Source organism: Malania oleifera, unplaced genomic scaffold (assembly GCF_029873635.1).
Source record: "Malania oleifera isolate guangnan ecotype guangnan unplaced genomic scaffold, ASM2987363v1 ctg379, whole genome shotgun sequence".
Classification (NCBI taxonomy): Eukaryota; Viridiplantae; Streptophyta; class Magnoliopsida; order Santalales; family Ximeniaceae; genus Malania; species Malania oleifera.
Genome location: NW_026651918.1, coordinates 250 through 14,419, shown reverse-complemented (window position 1 = coordinate 14,419; position 14,170 = coordinate 250). Strand labels below are relative to the sequence as shown.

The following is a 14,170-nucleotide window of genomic DNA, read 5'->3' as shown; positions in this document are numbered from 1 at the left end:
AATACACCATTAAGTCAAATCCCATATTTAAATTAGCACACAATTATTAATAAGGAGATTAGAGTCATTAAGTAAGATTAGCTCCATCACAAACTTGAATTAAGTTTAGTAAGTCTTCATCTTTCTTTGGGCCATGCTTGGAGTGCCCCATTTTTGAATAAGCCCAAATATCTTGAATCAGCCCGTGAAGTATTTCTTTGATTTTCTTGGATCTCGCTCTGATGATAGGCCCAATTGAAACATATAATGGATCGTTCCATGGTGCTTATTGATTCTCATCACTGGGCCAAGGCTATTTTTCAAATCACCAAGAAACGACATGCCAGGCTACAAGTTTTGGTCGACTGGGCCTGAGGGCCGGTCAACTAGGGTTCAGAAGGTGAAAATGGCCGGTTGGCTAGGGCTTTTACAAAGTTGGCCAAAAGGTCAGGCCGGTCAACTAGGCATGATAACATATGCAATGGCCGGTCAACTGGGGTTGCCTAGCTAGTCGACTGGAGCTGCAAGGCCGATCGACTGGGCCCTTTCTTCATGGAATACGCCATACTATATGAGCTTTAAGTCCCTTATGACTTCCATTTCTCCTTAACCTTATGTGTGTGCTGAATTATAAATTTGTTCACATAATGAATACACATATAAAATACAAATGGTTTGTCATAATCAAAACGAGATCGAACTCAAAAAGTCAACACCGTCTCAAGGGGGTTCTGTGGAGAATAGATGTGAAACATCTATCGCTCGATACCCAAGGATGGATGTGATATCCGAGATATGTCAAAAGTCTCCCATGATGATGCAATGCAGTGTTTTGGCAGGCAATAAAGTGAACCTTCAATTGTGAGATTTGTTGAAGACTATGCAGGGGGCTTTGGTGATAGAAGACTTGCAACAACTTTTACGTTTACTGTTGTGGAAAAGCCTTGGTGGAAGCCTAGGGTAGAGTTTTCGGGTGTAACATCTACAACTGAATCATGGTTGATGGTAGAAGCCGAAACTGCCATCGGCAAGTTCAAGCGTTGCTTGGACTTGGTGTTTGTCTCCAGTTGCTAGAAGGGAGGCAGTCCCGACCTAACGTCCCAAGTTCAAGGTGGAGTAGCGGGTTCATGTTTTCAGTTTCTCCTAAGGGGCATATGTTCACCAAGGTGGAAATTGTTGTAAACTGTGACTCACATACTGAATGGAAAGCATACAAAAAGGGAAAGCATGAAGGAAATCAAACAGCAGCAGGGGAAATCATCGACGGTAAGGTTCAAACCATCGACGGTTTGAGCACTACTTTAGACAAATCGCATTATGTCCCAAACCGTCAAAGGTTCGGCTCGGGACACCCAATGCAAATTTCAAATTTTGAAAGGTGGACGTTCATATGGTTGGGGTTTGGAGGGAAAACTTATGGGAACTCTATATATATGTCATATCTGATGTATTTAAGAGGTTGATTGATAATAGTTGAGATGGGTTCTTGTATTGCTCTTATAACTTAGATAAGATAGTAAATTCTCGTCGTTTGCTCCCATGGATGTAGGCATTTTTGAACCACGTAATTTCTTATATTCTTGTGATTGTTATTGCTTTCATTAATTTGCTGTGGCTGTGAATTGTTATGTTTTTTTCATTATTAAAGTGTTGCATTATGTATTTGATTCTTTTACACAAATATATTCCGCTGTTTAAATTTGGTGATTTTACACAATAAAGGGATCCCCCATCACCTTATCTAGTCATTCACTCTATGCAAATGCTTCCCATTGCTAGAAGAAGCCAATATTATATTGAGGCATCTGCCTTAGTCCTTTTACCATTAGAATGTTTCTTTTCAAACCATATCCTGTTCGATGATGATGTTTGTTCAGCCTCACTTTGATAGTTATGCCTAATTGTCTTATATTTTCCAATCGTATGGCAGCCTAGAAAGTTAGACAATTAATTTTAAAAAGTCTGAATTGTTCTTTAAGGAAACATGCACTCTAGATTTCAGCAATTATTTTAACAGCTTAAAATTAAGAAAGTGCAATAGCCAAATAGATGCAGAATATTAATAAACACGGATACTTGTGCTTACCTATGCAATATTTTATATAATTATCACTCTAATTTTAAAATACTATTATGTTTTTTACTAAAACATATAAAGAGTATTAAATAGTTTTTTTTTTTTTTTAAAAAAAAAAAAAACAGGTTAGGTGAAAGTTTTAAAAAAATTTAGATGGCTTTTAGAATTTATTTGTCATTTTATCTTTAATCTATTTATGTAATATTAACAAACAGTTTATAAAATATTTTTATATGAAATTAGTGTAATTTTATTTTTACAATAATAATATATGCATATAATATTTATACAAATACACATAAAATATATATTTATATTACGTTGATGTCACCAATTCGACCACTGAATTGACTCTCTGGTCTGATCAGTTTAACCAACATGAGGGCTTTACCGAGTCAATTATCAATCTGAATTTTAAAATCATGACTATAAGACACAATCTATTTTCTTGAATAAAAGACACATTTTGATTGATATGACAATCAATATGTATTTACATCATGTTGTCTTTCAATACCTATAATACTATATTGTGCATAAATGTTGTGGGAATTTGTGTATAAGAAATACAAGATGCATTAATGTGAATGGTCTCTGCTTGTCATCTTTTCAATTCTTGTAAGACCATTAACCATTTGTGCACAATAACAAAATTTTATATAAGAAATACAAAATGCATTAATGTGAATGGCCTATGCTATGAGTTTCAAGGGCTTTGGGAGGAATGGGCTTTTAGGACATCCAAGTCTTCAATAAAATATTGTTGGCAAAGTAGGCATGGTGCATAGCCAGATTCAAGGACTCATTTACCTTAGGAGTGTACTAAGTCAAGTCAACACGGTAAAATACTCGAACTCGACTAAACTTAAAAATGTTTAGCTCCAAACTCGCCTCTAACTTGATCGATTTCATACCTGTTAAATTCGAACTCGACTCAACTACAAGTTTCATAAAACTTAAGTTTGACTCCACTAAATTCGACTCGATTATAAATTAGTATAAAATACATATATAAATATATAATGTACATATAATGCTAAATATATTTATAAAATATATATTATATGATATACATAATATAAAATTAATAAAATTTAAAAGTTTGATTAGGCTCGAAACTTGACTCAAGTACTATTATTGAGTTCGAATTCAACTCACTAAAATACTCGAGTGGCTCAAACTCGACTCAAATCCATTATAACTCTAGTAGAATCGAGTCGAGTCCAAGTTGCTTGCGAGCAAGCTTGACTCACTTATACTCCTAATTCACCTATAACCTTTTCAAACAAGAGTATTATTTAAACTAAAACAATCGTCTAGAGCTGTCACATTTTCCCTTCAGTTTTCTATTGCATTGGAAGAGTGTTATTTGTTGTTAGCAATTAATAGCACTGAATTGTCTTGTATCTAGGCTCACTTGATAAGCATTAAACTATTCTACTCACAGGTTTTACCATGTGAGCTCTCAATATCCTACAATTGTTATGTTTGACAAGTCTAATTCCAAAAATTGGAATGTTGTCCCCATTCAATATGTCCTAGTGGAAGAACTTTTTGATTTCTAGCTCCTCACCAAAGTTTCAACATATTTGATAAGAACATTTCTTCATTAGGTGCCTAGTTCTAATGGATTACATATTCAAGAAGTACTATCATTACTATTTTTTCATCATTTATCTAGGATGTTATTCTACTTGTTTAACAGGAGATGGTCATGACTCTAGAAGAAACGAACAGTATTCGAACTTACAATGTTTCTTTAAAAAATATTTTACAAGAATTTTACCCCACTAGGTTGGAGTTACATCAACATTACCTGTTAGATACTATTTTGTGTTCCATGAGTTTATAGTGCGATGAAACTATGGAACACTTATTTTGATATTATGGTTGCACCAAGGTAGTTTGATTTGCTTCAAAACTATCAACTAAAACTACATTTATTGTGAACAAGATATCCACTTTATGGCTACTTCATCTTATGCCAATAAGCATGGTAGATGAGGCACTCGTTTCTCTATTCAATTTCATCCCAAATGTTTGATGGTGCATGTAAAAGCATCACAATAAAGTTTGTTTTGAGTCGAGGCAGGACTATTCTATTCTAGCGCTATTCCGGCACAAATTAGGATGAGTTTACTCCCTCCCCTTTCTTGGCTCAACTTGTCCTTTTCAAAAGTAAAAGTTAAGTCTAAAAAGCTAATTTTTAGTTTTTTGGAAGATGTATAAAAATGTAAATTTGAAACCTTTGAAAGTTAAAAGTTATCTTTTTAGAGTATATTATGCTATTTCATATTACAAAATTATTAATGCACTAGTTGTTGCGTCTTATAAAAATACAAACATATTTCAATCATTACAATTGTTTTCAAAACACCTTGCAGCTCAAAATTTTAATTTTTCTTTTCTTTTCTAATAGCCCCTTTTCGCCAGAAGCTGGGGGAGACACAGTTTTTATAATAATTTCCATCAATTTTGGACGTTGCTCTTCAAAAGTTAGATCTGCCTCTCCCATATGATTATGAGCCACTTAACTTCGTTGCCTGGACTCTACTCTAGTTCCTCGAAGCCTTGGGTCCCACAAATGGATCCTTTTAAATGCTATTGCTTACCATACAACAGAAGGTCCGTGCAACTATGCATGCGCAAGCTGCTATTATTGGATCTACAGGCATAATGATATTATCCATGCGCAGCATAGCATCATGGCGTCGCATGCTGACAAGAAAGAAGTCAATTTTATAATTCAAAACACTTCACATCGGCTGCTTAGATTGGCTGAATTCCTCGAGCCCGCAGTAAAGCTTGAGGAGGAGTTGGGTACATATGTGAGGAGATGTGCAGGGCCCGCACATGAGATAAATGACATTACCCAGAGGCCTCATGTAGACACCATCTTCCCGCAGCTTCCTGAGAAGAGCAGTTGCATAAAGCGAGCCATACCTGCACAAACTCCATACCATCAGTCAAATGCATCCAAATATTTGCAAGTTTGTTTCGTTTCGGTCATTTCAGTCCGTTTCTGCAATTCCCACTAATATTTTTGCTTGTTACTTTTTACTCCACTTTAGTTTTTAATTTCACACCAAAGGTTTAAGCATGTCGCCCGTTTATCCCTTCCATTAAAACTCAACACTATAACCCATAAATTGACAACCAAAGGTCGACTTACAATTTTTTAATATGAATTCTTTTTAAGAAAAATTAAAATTAAAATTACAATAAGTTGTAATGTGTTAAATGACCACATAGTTATTTCTATTTTCATTGTTTAGAATTTATATGGATTTAAAAAAATTCATAATAAAAAACAAAACTAAATTTACAATAACATGTTTGATTTGTATTATTTATTCAAGAATAAATAAATCTTTACAAAGGAAAAGATTACAGAAAAAACAAAACAAAACTGCAAAAGTAAGAAAACTTATGAATAATTTTTACTTTGAATTTTTTTAACTTGAAAAATTCTAATGTAATATTTGGGAACATGTATTGCAAACTACAGAGAATCTTAGGTACTAAATGTAGTGTATGGGAGCATAAATTGTCTTTCAATTTATACTTGTGTGAAATTGAATGAAATGTAATATAATTTTATATAACATTTTGTCCAATCCATACAAATTCAAATCAAAATTTTGAAGACTGACCTACCAAGGTAGGAAAACATAAGAATACTACCCAGAATGTAATAGTCAAGAAACATATGAAGCAAATGAAAAAAAAGAAAAATACCCAGCATTACAGCCTTCTGCTCGAAGTTCGAGGGCGCAAAGAGTTCCCAGAACAACTAATCTTTGAACAGCTGGATGTGATGAGATCTGGTGCACCAGCTCCATGTCCCATAGCTGCAGGCATTAAAATGCAAGAGACAGACACAATTGGCAGAGAATTGACAAAATAAAAGCGTTTCTGACAAGAATGAGATATTGTGCTGGAAGGCCGTCAGGCCTTGAAAAATTCTGTATTCCAAAACCACTAACCCTGCGTCTGGTATAGATTTTGAGCCTCAAATCTAAATTTATATAAGTTTGAAAAAATATAACACAAAATTATATTGTATTTCTTTCAAATCTACACATTTAAATTCAAGCCACGAAATCCTTGCTCCCAAATACTAATTACATTAATCAGATATTTGAAAAAAACAATTAAGCTTTATCATGATTCCTTCTTCATTCAAATTATGAGCACCCAGCTGGAGCTACAAGTCAGCTTGTACTCACAAGCGACATCAGATTTTATGCATTTGGATAACTTGGAACAATATAGATAGATGTCTCCAGTGAAATCATGAATGATAAAAGTCATATTTCACCTTTCTGTTTTCTTCTACCTTTAAATGCGCTCTCTTTTTTTGCAATCATTGAATTTATGCATGATTGATAACTGCAACACATAATTGTCATTGCAAAAATTTTGTAGGGCAATTTTTATCCTCAGGCCTCAGGGACAGTGGAGACAATATTGAACAATTTGCCATATTTTACAAACATGAACTGCAGAAATAAAACCCCACAAAAGCCCAAAGATTGCTTCAAATTTTCAAAATATTTTCTGAAAAAATTTGTGAAAATCAACAAATGGTTCTTAAATTTCAAATAACACACTGAGTCACTAGCTTGGGTGCATCTACACTCATCTAAGACGTAAAATTTATCATGCTAACTGAACAGTGCAATCAGAGCTCAAAGTTGGCAATATTTGTTCTGCATGGATGGACTAAAAAGAATCACTCAAATCAGGAAACCATGTGTTTTGTTTTTCCTAACTCTTGGCTCCACAAGAAACCCATGCACAAAAGACATAAGCATTCTGCAACAAAAAAATAAATTACAACCTATGTTGATATATTTAACAAAAGTAGCATAGATGACAACTGCAATCTGTCTTGTACTTATAAGATTAACCAAAGGGAAAATCAAACAATGTAATTGTCAGGTTTGTGTAAGCAATGGTTTGTGGTATTGGAAACTGAAAATATTCTTACATCACAGGTTTATATCATGTTAAAAAATTTTATAAAAAAAACAATAAATCCAACAAACCTTTAGTCTCAATAGGTGGGATCAGCTACATAAATCCTTTTTCGCCAATTTACCTAACCGAGAGTGTTTTCCTCTATTAAATTAAGGACTGTTAAATCCCTCATTCCAAGTTATTTTAGGTCAACCCCTACCCTTACCCTTTTCATGCCAGAAACAATAACTCACTCACAAACGCTTTACTAGACCTGCATTTCAAATGCCTAACCCATTCAAGCTGCCACTCTCTTATCTTGTCTTCAACTGGTGCTATGCCTAAATTATTGGGTATATGCTTGTTTCTTACTTTATTTTTTAATGTTATACCACTCATCCACCTCAACATTAGCATTTTAGCAACTTTTATTTTTTTTGTACATGTTGTTTCTTAGTTGCCTAACATTTGGAATCATAAAACATAATTGGTCTTATAACCATCTTATAAAACTTACCTTTTAATTTTAAGGGTATTCTACGATCACACAACACATCTGACGCACTCCTCCATTTCACACAACTTGTTTTAATTTTATGTACTACATCTTCAATTTCCTCTTCTCCTTGCATAATAGATCGATATCTATATTTGCACTTTGCTATTAATCTCTTGATTATAAAGTTTAATCTTCACTCCACTGTTACTCCTTGCATTACTAAAATTACATTTCATATATTCTGTCTTATTCGTACATATCCTAAACCTTTTAGATTCTATTGTAGCTCTCCAAAGTTCTAGCTTAGATTCCACTCCACTATTATCATCAATCAGCACAATATCATCTGCAAATAACGTACACCAAAAAATCTCATTTGATTATTCCTAGTAAATTCATCAATCACTAATGTAAAAAGGACTCAAAGTAGAACCTTCATGTACACCTATTGCGATTGGAAAATCTCTAGATTCCCCTCATACAATCCTAACGCTACTCACTGCTCTGTCATACACATCCTTAATGACCTCAGTCTATCATATGCTTTCTCCAAGTCAATAAAAACTATATGCAAGTCCCTCTTCTTTTCCCTAAACTTTTCCATTGAACTTCTTAAAAGATAAATAGTTTCAATTGTTGATCTCCCGAGCATAAAACCAATTTTATTTTCTGAAATCCTCGTTTCCAGTCTTATTTTATGTTTAATTATCCTTTCCCATAATATCATTGTATGACTCATAATCATAATTCCACAATAGTTATTACAGTTTTGAATATCGTCTTTGTTTTTGTATAAAGGTACTAACGTACTTTTCCTCCACTCTTCTGGCATTTTGTTAATTTTCATAATAGTGTTAAATAGATTAGTTAACCATATATTTCCTTTATCCTCTAAACATTTCCAAACTTCAATGAATATTTTATCTAGTCCTACAGATGGAACACTTTTCATCTTTTTTAATGCCATCTTAACTTCAAGGACTCCATTTTTTGTGAATAAATCTCCTATATTTAATCTTCTCCTTTGTCACTTCCAATTTTATGAATAAATCTCCTATTTTTAATCTTCACATTTGTCACTTCCAATTTTGTGAATAAATCTCTTATTTTCAGTCTTCTCCTCATTTGTCACTTCCAACTTCAATCTTTTGTTTTACTTTTCATTAAACTTATCAAAGTATCTTCGCTACCTCTCTTTTATGTCTTTTCTCTAATTAAGACATTCTCATTCTCGTCCTTTATACATTTTACATCACCTAAATCTATGCATTTTCTAACTCTAGCAAGTTTATAAATTTCTTTTTCTCCTTTTGTATCTACTTAGTATATAAAGTATCATAAATTCTATATTTAACTTCACTAATAGTCTTTTTTTGCCTTTTCTCTTGCCTATTTATGTTTTTCAAGATTTTCTATATTTTTACAATTTTGCCCTATTTTAAACCATAGTTGTCAAATCGAGATTCGAATCATGAATAGAAATCTCAATTTCATGAATCAAGAATCGAGAATTAAATCAAATCGTAAGATTTGAGGCAAAATTTGAAAAATCAATTCCGAATGACCTTTCTATTGATAATTGGAATTGCACATGCTTATGAAGAAAGTTTTGAAGGTGTAAATCCTACCATGATCTATTTAACTCATGCATATATTGATATAAGAGTAAAACTGGCCATTTGAACAGGATATACGATGATATAACCATTCCACCTCTATCAAGTATCAAGTTAAGCTAGGCCGTTTGAAACTATGACAAATGCTATGTGACTCAAAACTAAAGCACCAAGTCTAAGAGTTCAAGATACACTAAAAAGTAAGATAAGGACCCACACAATAAAAATTGAACTTCATGTTTATGGTGTAAGTTTACATGTTTAACAATAAAAAAAGCAAGCATATGCTTTTTTTTAAAAATATGACAAGGAATCTATAAAAACTTAATTTAAAAAAAAAAAAAAAACAACTTTATGGTCAACAATAAAAATTTGAATTTTATGGTGTTTAATAAAAAACATAAACCAAACTTACTAAAACATAAAAACTAATGAAAATCAAAATTTTAAATCTAGAGGAGTGCAAAGGGCAACATGCCAACCAAAAGCTTGCCCACCGAGTCGATGTTGGTTTTCTTCTAAAGCTGGTTTCCTTCTCTAACGCTGGTTTTCTTGTAATCTCGTCTAATGACATAAAAGATGCAAAATGAGAGGACTAACAAACTTCTTTCTTCTTTCTTGGAGGACAAACCTCATGTAAGTTGCAAATAGAAGGCAACCATGAAAAAAAAATAGTTTAAAAATCTTCAAGTTGGGTTTTAGAGGAGTTGCATCGGGATCTTACAATTAATACGACTTGATTTGATTCACTAATTCACTAGGCAAATCGTCACATTGATTTACTACCTTCTACGATTCTCCCATGCAATTCGAATCGATTTATACCTTTCTTGACATAAAACGTACGATTTGAATTGAAAATCGTACGATTCTAACAACTATGTTCTATACCAATTTCTTTTTGTCTTAACGACTTTTTGGACTTTTTGATCCTATCACCAACTTTCTTCACTATCCAAGTATCTTTCAAACTCACCTAAAACTACTTTTGTTACCCTCATGATAGAATTAGCCATTTTATTCCAAACAGTATTTGCATCTACCTTACCCCCTATTGTCCAATCACACTCTTTGATCATTTTATCTTTGAATTTTACTTATCTCCCTTCAAGTTGCACCATCTAGTCTTCTTGTGTTGATTTATGTTAATTTTTTCTCTTCAATTTTTTAAATATGTATATCAAATACCAAGACTTAGTGATTTGAAAGGCATAACTGAGGCGTGCCTCAAGGAACGCACCAAGGCATAAGTGAAAAAGCGTAAGTCCACAAAGGCGTACGCATTAGGTGAGAAGGCGTACGCATCAGGAAAAAAAGCTCGCCTTTTTACGCCTCATACGCAAGGCGTATGCACCTGAAACCTTATCCTCCCTCTCTCTCTCGTGAAGCTTCCTCCCTTCTGCTCTCTCGACAAAGCCTCTGCTCTCTCTTCGAAGCCTCAACGAAGCCTCTACTCTCTCTTTGAAGCCTCCAGTCTTCTCCTCTCTTGACGAAGCTTCTGCTGTTTCGACTATTCCTCTCTTAGCGAAGCTACTTCTCCCTCTCCGATGACTCAACGACTACCTCCAACGATTTGTCCAAGCTTCTCGTAATTCTCTAACAATTCCTTCAAGCTTCTCATCTCTGTCAACGGGTCGAGGGTCCCTTCCAAGCTTTGATATGAGCTTTGTTCATTTAAGATTTAGATTCTTAGAAATTAGGATCTTGGATTATGAGATATTGCGATGCTGTATTTTGGCTTTTTTCTCTTCTTTTTGTAAACTTATGGCTTATTTTTAACATGCATTGTTTGAGCTTGTTAGCTAAAATTGGCATATGATACTTAAGAATTTTGTTTTTATTTTTCTTCTCATTATTCTAACATTTTTCTCAATTTAATACTATATATAAATTTTTTTATTTATTAATTATTTTAAAAAATGCTATCCCAAAATGCTTACGCCTCAACGCCATGAGGCTTACGCCTCGCCTCGCAGAGGGCAAAACGCCCCGCCTTACGCCTTCGCCTTTTAAAACAATGCTAGGACTCTATGTTGTGTAGCCAAACTTTCACCTCAAATAACTTTACAATCCTTACAAGATCGATGATCCCTGTTCCTAGTATAAAGAAGAAATCTATTTGGCTTTTATCATACCCACTCTTGAAAGTTATCAAGTGTTCTTCTCTTTTTATAAAACAAGTATTCAATACAACCATATCGTAAGACATGGAAAAATCTAATATTGTAACGCCAACTTTATTTTTATCTCCATATCTATGGCCTCCATGTATCCTCTCATAGTCTATATTATCCTTTCCACAAGGCAATCTTCTCTATGCTCTTTGACTTACCATAGCTCCTTAATGGTGGATAGATCGACCTCAAGCCCTATCATAGAAGACATACTCTTTTGGTGCAATGATAGAGGCTAACTTTTACGATAGTCAATGGTAGGTTTTCTCGTCAAGCAGTAAGGTGAATCCTGAGCTTCGTTAATAGGCATCCAATCTGGTGAAAAAAGATAGGGTAGAATCGCTCAAGGTGGTCAAAATCCAATAGGTCGAGCAAAGCGGCAAATTCATTTGCGTTGGAAACGACCTTCAAGGAAGCGACTAGAGGTTCCCCTTCTTGATGGGCGACTTGTGGGACCTTGAGGGTGACCTAAGGCCATATCTTCTCAAAATTATCTTTTAAGATTTTCTGCTAAGCCTATTTGGAGAGCATACGTAATGACGTTCACTATCTCCAGGCCTACAGTTATCCTAATTTTAATGATCCTATCCTCTATTCTTATAAAATTTGATACACTATCTTCTACATCTTTTCTACAATAATTCCCTCCCCATTTTTATGTTTCTCTTTTCCAGCGTACCAAAGTTTAAATCCAAACTTTTTAATTTCTCTAGCATTCTCTCCTACCCATTTCGTCTCTTAAAAAAAGATTAAGTTAATTTTACTTCTAAACACTATTTCCACTATTTCCATACTTTTGCTCGTAAGAGGCCCCATATTCCAAGTTGTTAATCTAATCTTAATTTCTTGTGCTAACTTATTAGCCCTCTTACTTCTATGCTGACTTAACCTACTCCCTTGATCTAGGTGAATTTAGTAAGGATTCATGATAAAATTTTACACTATCTATCAACTACCTAACACAACCCTACTTCTTTATTTGAATTTGGGACCAACTGGATGTACAAATATAATTTGTTACACAGGAAAATTACACGTTTGAGTATTTTTATTTATGCAAAACTTATTTCACATAGACAATTTTTTAAATCACACCCTACAACTAGTAGAAACCACACAAACAATACAATACATTTAAAAAATCTAAAGCATACAATTTTGGGTGTGAAAAAAAATTAAAATTTGTAATAGTACTTTTTTGAAAAATTTTGCATACTCCAAGATTTGCAAATGGAAAACACACAAACACAAAAATGCATATATTAAGCCGACAAATCATAAACACAAAATCACCACTACTAAACAACTATTGGAAAAACAAAAACAATAACAATAACAATAATAAGCACAAAGAAAAGAAATAACAAGAGGAGAAGATTTCACCAGTGGCTAAAACTAAAAGATAATGACAACCGACTGAAAATACTACAATAAGTACCTTTTGGCACCAAAAATTTGATGTTGTTAATGAAAATCAATTGAAGAATATTGAAGCAACATGGGATTGCAAGAATTATGCAATCTAAATTCAAGATTCAGTAACAAGTTGGCGATGGATTTGATTAGTATATGGTGTTGACATAACCTCTCACTAGACTCACACCCTATCCCACATAACCTTGGGGGGGGATCAAAGCTAGATGTTCTTTTTTCGACACGATCTTGAGCTCAAAATGTGTAAAAAAACAATCTTGGTATTTTCAGTCAAAATCTATTGACTCAATCCATTGAAAGAACTCTAAATTTGGCGTTTAGAGAGATAAAATACGTAAGTGAAAAAAAAAAAAATTTGAAGATTTGATCTTTCAACTTCCAGAAATAAAATTCAGGAAATGGGAGTGTGTAATGTAACTCAGGATTTCAGATTAGACATTCCAGATTATGACAAAAGAGGAGAGGGGCAGAGAGAGAGAGAGAGGAAGAGAGAGAGAGAAAAGTTCCCCAAGATGACAAAGAAACTTGTACAAGAAACCACCTGAAGAACACCAAAATGATGGAGAGAGATGGAAGAGAACGAAGGGCAAGAGGCAAGTCCAAGATGTCAAATTTTCGTTGGGCTGCTATGGCAAAGTGACGTCAACCCAAACTAAAACTCTTCAAGAAACATCGATTGGAACATCAAGATAATCAGAAATAGAATCCTTTTGAAAATTTTGCGCAGTTGCAGAAGCTGAAGCTGCACATCTTGAGGGTGGTGGTCTTTGAGAAAGCATCACATTCCCTTCGAGAATATTTTTTAAGGCATTCAGTTTGGGCAGATTCGTGAAAAAAGAATTGTTGTCACTCTCTATGAGACTGCCCCACGAAGGGGTGGCTGTAGTTGAAGCAACCAAAGGATAACAGAAGTCCTCATTGTCGCCGCTGATTTATAGTGGAAATGAAACATGCAATGCTCACAATTGTGCTAAACACTAAAAATGATCCTAAACTCATAGAGAGAGAGAAGAGAGAGAGAGAGAGAGAGCAGATAATTTTTATTTACGTATTATTTATTTTTTGTATATGACATTACTCCTTCCTGCAAAAGTGGAAAGTAGAGTACATCCTCAACTCAATCTTAAAGACAGCATAGAAGAGTAACATCTCACTCAACTATTAATGTCAGCATAGAAAGAGTCACCAGCCACCTAGGACCCATCGAAGACGCCACTGCAACACCAGAAAACAAACCTAGTAAAAGATCAGCGGTATTAATGTCTAGAATACCAAAAAAGGTGGGGAAGTGAAATAAATAAATAAATAAACAAAACAAAACAAACAAACCAAATAAAGCATTTCTAATTACTCTCTAATGAACCTTCCTTCAGAGTGAGATTACCATTTGTCTGAGGCCTTAACCATTTTATGGATTTACAGCCGCTGC

General features: G+C 34.0%; 1 protein-coding gene across 2 annotated transcripts; it reads right to left on the bottom strand.

Annotated features, from left to right (window-relative positions):
• Positions 1-4,373: 4,373 nt before the first annotated feature.
• LOC131147168 (bifunctional dethiobiotin synthetase/7,8-diamino-pelargonic acid aminotransferase, mitochondrial-like) lies at positions 4,374-8,200 on the bottom strand. Of its 2 annotated transcripts, XM_058096944.1 has the most exons (3): positions 5,795-8,200; positions 4,929-4,999; positions 4,374-4,774 (listed from the first exon to the last, which is right to left on the bottom strand). In XM_058096944.1, the coding sequence occupies exons 1-3, from the start codon at positions 5,896-5,898 to the stop codon at positions 4,722-4,724; spliced, it is 228 nt and encodes a 75-aa protein (XP_057952927.1). In that variant the 5' UTR covers positions 5,899-8,200; the 3' UTR covers positions 4,374-4,721. The 2 variants fall into 2 exon arrangements, with proteins under 2 accessions (XP_057952927.1, XP_057952926.1); XM_058096943.1 differs by having other exon boundaries at positions 4,374-4,999.
• Between the last annotated feature and the right edge of the window lie 5,970 nt (positions 8,201-14,170).